This window comes from Protobothrops mucrosquamatus, unplaced genomic scaffold, assembly GCF_001527695.2.
Source record: "Protobothrops mucrosquamatus isolate PMUCROS unplaced genomic scaffold, P.Mucros_1.0 scaffold359, whole genome shotgun sequence".
Lineage (NCBI taxonomy): Eukaryota > Metazoa > Chordata > Lepidosauria > Squamata > Viperidae > Protobothrops > Protobothrops mucrosquamatus.
In genome coordinates, this window is record NW_015386694.1 from 127,158 (window position 1) to 133,901 (window position 6,744).

Consider the following 6,744-nt stretch of genomic DNA (forward strand, 5'->3'; position numbering starts at 1 on the left):
GCGTATGAGCAATAAACAGGGTAAATTAGAAATTCAGGTAAATGAGGGCAGATTTAATATTGTTGCTATTACAGAAACTTGAATGAAACCCACAAATGGAACACACAGCTAGAGGGATTTAAATTATTTAAAAAGAAACAGACCAAATAAAAGAGGAGGTGGAGTTGCTCTCTCTATAAGAAATAACTACATCTCTACAGAAATAGAGCACAACAATGATGAAAACTGTCTTGAGTGCATTTGGGTCACTATAAAAGGGGGAAAATGGCATTGCCATAGGTGTATGCTACAGGCCACCCAATATTTTGCTAGCAGTTAATTAAGGTATGTAGGAAGCACATCACAATAGTAATAGGGGACTTTAATTACCCTGACATCAACTGGGAGACAAACTCTGCACCAAGTGGAAGATCAAACAGATTCCAGACAAACCTAGCAGACAACTTTGTTTCCCAAAAGATAGAGAAAGGAACTAGGGGTATCAGCCATTTTGGACTTAATTTTCACTAACAGAGATGAAATGATAGAAGGTGTTGAAGCCACAGGAACCTTGGGGAGGAGTAATCATGCAATATTGGAATTCAACATTATGCAAGCACAAGCAATAGAACATAGTCAAACTAGAGTCTTGGACTTTAAGAGAGCTAATTTCAATAATCTTAGAGCTTGGGAAAGATTCCATGGATGAGAATCCTCAGGGGAAACATCTCAAGAAATTGTGAAATTTTGAAAAGTGAGATTATAAAAGCCCAGTTTAGCACAATACCAACGAAGAAGAAAAATAACAGCTCTCAAAAGAAACAAGCATGGCTGCATAAAGAACTCTCTGAAAAATTGAAAGATAAAAAGGACAAGTATAAAAAGTGGAAAGAAGGGCACATAACTAAGGCAGAATATCAGCAAATAGCTCAAGCCTGCAAAGATGAAGTGAAGAAAGCTAAGGCTCAAAATGAACTAAGGCTTGCGACCAAAATCAAAAATGACCAAAAAAAAGCTTCTTTCAACATGTAAAAAACAAGAAAAACATTAAGGAAATGATTGGTCCATTAGTGGTAGAAAGTGGTAAGAAGGCGACAAGCAACAGGGAGAACGCAGAACTATTTAACTCGTTTTTTGCATCTGTCTTTACACAAAGGGAAAAAACAGACCAACCTATCAAAAATAGTGCCATAAAAAACAGAATAGGAACACAAGTTAAGATAGGCAAGAAAATGGTAAGTGAGTACCTGTCCAGCCTAGAGAAGTTCAAATCACCAGGACCAGGTGGATTACACCCCAAGGTTCTGAAGGAGCTGGCAGATATGATCTCAAAACCACTGAACTATATCTTTCAAAGATCCTGGAGCACTGGGGTACTACCAGAGACTGGAAAAGAGCTGATGTAGTTCCCATCTTCAAAAAAAGAAAAAAAATGGATCCAGGAAACTACAGACCTATCAGCCTGACCTCAATACCTGGGAAGATTCTGGAAAAGATAAGCAACGAATCAGCGAACACCTAGAGGCAAACAAAGTCATTACCAAAAGCCAACATGGGTTTATCAAAAACAGATCACACCAGACAAATCTTAATGCATTCTTTGACCAGGTGACAAAATTAGTGGACCAGAGGAATGCTGTGGATATAATTTACTTGGACTTCAGTAAGGCATTTGATAAAGTAGACCACAACCTACTACTTGATAAGATAGAAAAATGTGGGTTAGGGAGCATCACCATCAGATGGATTCATAGCTGGCTGACTGGCCGTACTCAGTGTGTGGTCCTCAATGGAACTGCATCTACATGGAGGAAAGTGTGTAGTGGGGTGCCTCAGGGCTCTGTTCTGGGCCCAGTGCTCTTCAACATCTTCATCAATGATCTGGATGAGGGGATAGATGGGGAACTCATCAAATTTGCAGATAACACCAAGCTGGCAGGAATAGCCAACACTCCAGAAGATAGGCTTAAGATACAGGAGGATCTGGACAGTCTTGAACATTGGGCACTATCTAACAAAATGAAATTCAATGGTGAAAAAAGTAAGGTTCTACATTTAGGCAAGAAAAACCAAATGCACAGGTGCAGCATAGGTGGTACCTTGCTCAATAGTAGTAACTGAGAGGGATCTCAGAGTCCTAGTGGACAATCACCTAAATATGAGCCAGCAGTGTGCTGCAGCTGCCAAAAAAGCCAACACAGTGCTAGGCTGCATTAATGGAGATAGAATCAAGATCACGTAAAGTGTTAATACCACTTTACAATGCCTTGGTAAGGCCACACTTGGAATACTGCATCCAGTTTTGGATACCAAACAATGTTCAGAGATATACTTTTTCCTTAGCATATATATTTAGCTGTCCTTTTGGATGCTGCACATCTCGTCTCTAAAAAGTCTTAATGGGCTTGGTTTTACTTGTTCATGTATTTTGCTACATATAGATTCAAGTGAATGAATTGAAGAATTCCAATCTGGATTTCTCAGTTTATTCCCTACACTGTTAGACAGTATTTTGTTTTAAAAAAAAATGTAGCTATCTGCTGCTTCAATTAAAAAGGCATCTCTAGATGACTTACACATTAGGATTAACAAGAACAAATAATACCCAGTGATACATTGGGGAAAAAATAAAGTGAGTTCATATGAAATTTTGTATTTGGAACAATGTGGGGGCTTGTATGCATGCTTACATAGAAAAAGCAGCATAAAACTTTGGATTGTACTCTATGGATTGTTGCTTTATCACAGCTTTTGTCTGAACAACTGCATTAGTTACAGTGTTTGCAACCACAGTACAATCTTGACAAGTATATCTTCAAGCGATATAGCCATTTAATCTGTTGTCTAAATAAATTCCTCTTTTCCCAATTAAACTGACTGCCATTTTAACACATCTGCTACGAAGCTAAACATTATGAATAATTAACTGCATTCCAAAATACCAGAAAATTGTCCAAGGAAGGACATTGCTTTGAATGCCTGCTATCAGCAGGCTATCTCACAAAAGAGCTATGCATGCAAAGGCAGAGCTGTCATCTTGGATGCATATATTTAACTGCTTCATAAATCTCTAATTATTTTTTGTACCACTTAATAATAAAAAAGATCACCGGTCATTTTACCTTTATAGTCTGTTCTAAAACTAAGCATGGTGGAATTCTGCCCTGAGGAAATTATACAATTACACATTTTGCATAATTTGGCCATACATTTCTTTGTTCAGCTCTAGGTCAAACCAAATTCAGGATATAATTCCAACAGAATCTTTCTTTGCCTATTGCAAAAGAACATTTGAAAAGGAATGCATGGAAGGGAAAGGAAGACAAAAAATTTGGCTCCATCATTTTGTGTTGATGCAAAAACTGCATCTTGCTAAGCAAAATTAAAACTCTCCATGTGATTGGGAAACTGATCCCAATGGACATAAGTTTGTGGTTTGTTATCCCATGAAAGATTGTATGTGTAATAAACAATATTTTGTGTACTATAGATGTTACTTATCAGTATGAGGAATTTGTAAATGGAATGCCTGTCCACAGTTTCTTTTAATATTTTAGAAGGCTGTATTTATGTTTACACATCTAGTGCCCTGGAAATGCCCACTGTATAGTGACATAACATTCCAGATAACTTATTACTTTCTGTCCTTGAAAAGATGTTAGCGAGGAAGGATGGACATCTGTTCATGATGTTAATATATTGAGGGTTTTGAGGTTCAGTAGTTTAGTAGTTTTAATAAAACTACTGCTAAAATATATTACCTAATTTGGTAAATGCAAAAAAAAAAAAACCCCACCAAGCTCAAAAAAGCAGCAAGGATCCCACAGTTCAACCTTGAGCTAAAATATTATCTTTAATCGGTACTAAAATATCTGAAGTTACCTGATGAGACTATGTGAGGATCTCAAGAATTTTGTATTTTTGAAGGTCAAAATCTATAACTTAAATTATTGGGGAATATTCTGTTATAGAGAAGGCTGTTCATAAAATAGGTCTGAAAACAATTTCATGGATACCTATAAATGTACAGATACATTCTCCTCTCAAATTTAATTTGTTTGATTTTGATATTTTTGCTTTTGTGAGCTGCAAGTTTCTTTTTAGAACATTTGATTGCTACTAGCTATTGGCTTCTGAGGCCTTCTGGACTCCGTACTTCTGATTAGTAGTGATTTACACAGAGATGTTAATCAGTGCAATCAATGACAGAATAACATTTATTTAAACAAAAAAAGCAAAAAGAAACATGAGAAGAAAGAGACAGAGAAATTTTGTAAGAACATAGGAATATAGATGAAGGCTTAAGACTTAGGAGAAAATATGATTTTTGAAGAGGAAATTGGGAGGAAGAATAAATCTACACTATTTTCACACTTCTAAGGGCACATAATAGGGTAGGAGATATTAGATGAGGAGGAAGAGGGGTCCTCTCAGGGGCAATTGGAATTGTTGCGCTGGCCAGGCCCCTTCTTTTGTTAAATGCATCTTGCAATTCTTGGTCTAGAAATAGAATGTGACTGGAAGACATTGTTTTTCTGTTTCTTTTTAACAGCCTGATTCGGATTCTACCAAACACTCAACTCCTTCCAACAGCTCTAACCCAAGCAGCCCCCCAAGTCCCAACTCTCCCCACAGGAATCAGCTGACACTAGATGGATTAGACCAATCAACCTGTGATGCATAACACTGCAGCTCTCTCCACTGTTTCTCCCATTTGGGATTGCCTGCTGTGTCGTGGAGCATCAAAAGCAGGACATCTGTCTCCAACAACAGTGCCAAGACTGATGCTTAATTTTTAGCATTGCACAGAAGTAAATTCCTGTATCTAGATTGTAGATTTGAGGGCATAAAAAAGGAGGCAAGAGATCTTTATTGCTATAGTAACAAAATTGTTTTTTTTTTAATGTAAACTGTTCACTCTTACTCTCAAGGTGGATCCATTTCTGCACAGCTGTGATTCTCTCATGACATACAGTAAAGGCTACTGATAAAATCTTCATACTTAAACTGAAAAAAGAGAGATGCTGATAGTTTTTATTACTATACAGTACCAGGAATATTATTTTTCTATAGGATAACGTAATGTCTCATTATCAGCAAATTCTTTTTAGAAAAAAATCCAGACCTTTTGAGTATGAAGTAAAAGCAGTCTAGTTACATCCTTGGCTAAATATATTCAAAATATATTGTTTCTTTCTTTTTTCAAAGTTTAGAGGGATGATAGGAAGTTGTAGGGCCATTTCCAGCTTCAGTAGAATAAAACAGGAAAGTGAAAACAGAACTTCTAGATTGTGGCCTTTTAACTTACTTAGCCATTACATATGTTCTCCGCTGTATAAATGTCTTTCTACTGAAATTTTAGTCATGTACATAAAGGACCAGAAATGTTTTATCCTTACCCTACTTTTTTAGATCTGATTAGCTAGGACAAGGCTTTTTTTAAAAAAACAACATACTGTTGGAAAACAGATTTTACTGTTTTTCTTGCAGTCCATCTTCTCAAACATTTTTGTAATTTCTCTTGGATTTTTTTTCAGAGTAAAAAGATAACACTACATTTTTAAAAGTTTTACTAGGCCAGCATTCTCTTGAGATTGCCCCCCCGATGGCTGCTTGTATGAAGGGATTGTGTAGTAATAAATTGCTTCTGATTTTTCTTGGTAACCAAAGTGGAAGCATAGAGGGGTGTGTATATGAGGGTACCTCGTCTTTTCCCCCCACTTTCCTTAATTCATTATATCTTCACCTGCATGATGATCCAAACCCCATGATTGCTCATTAAAAGTACTGAATGTGTAGGGGAGGAAATGCACAGCACATTCCTGTATATTTTGCAGCAGTGACATATTACATGTATATTTAATCTCATGCTTCCATGTATTATACATTTAGTAACACTATCTACCCGCCCATCCTAGTGATCATGTTTCATTTAAAAGCATGTAATTAATTCTATGGCTGGCATATTCAGTTTGTCATTGTCACACTAGTGTGCCTTCTGTGCCAATTTGATGACAGTTGGATGTCAATTGTTTTAAAATCTGGTTTCTATGGGCTAATGCTATACCAATGGCTAACACTCTTCCCTGAGACACTGTATAGGACATGCACTTATCCCTAGTTTAAACCAAGTGGTTCTAGTCAACATTTAATTCTGTTTCATTAAGTGTTTGACAATATTTGCTCTTTCTCAGATTCTTGATTAATAAAGCTCAGTTTGAGCTGGACACTACTGCTTTGGGGTTTTTCTGGTTTTTACTCTTTTTTTTAAATGTATGTCTCAAGTCTTTGTAATTATTGAATTGTGAGAACATTTTTGAACAATCTACTTGTCAATAAAGCAGAAGAGGGATGTTTTAAAAGTTCCTAGTTGTCCTGTCATTAATTAGATACGTGCACGTAGTTCTTTGGAAAGCACTGTGGCATGATTCTAATCTCCTCTACAGAAAAGGGAAAAGAAATATCCTGCAGCATTCTTAGCTGGGGAGGGGGAAAAACCCTACATAATCAGGTTGGTAAAGCAAGAGCTTTTACCAACTTTTCCTCTTTAATGAGAAAAAAGCAGCTACAGCAGCAGCTGAAATGGGAAGAATGCTATGTTACCTTTACAGTTTGTCACAAAGGCAAATTTTGTTAATCTTCTTTTCTTTTTTCTTCTGGCATCTGTTCTAGTTTATATTGAATATATATGAATTTATTAGGAATAATAAATAGATGTTGGAGGGATTAACGTAACCGGCCAGCTTAGAGATTGTCTGCTTTGAC

At 36.5% G+C, this 6,744-nt stretch overlaps 1 protein-coding gene across 1 annotated transcript in view; it reads left to right on the forward strand.

The window, feature by feature from the left end:
- CDC42BPB (CDC42 binding protein kinase beta) overlaps positions 1–6,344 on the forward strand; it is a 106,097-nt gene extending 99,753 nt beyond the window's left edge. The window contains exon 37 of the mRNA XM_015815657.1: positions 4,532–6,344. Coding sequence (XP_015671143.1) covers positions 4,532–4,663 — 132 coding nt within the window. The 3' untranslated portion in view covers positions 4,664–6,344. The remainder of the gene's footprint in view (positions 1–4,531) is intronic.
- The last annotated feature ends 400 nt before the right edge of the window (positions 6,345–6,744 follow it).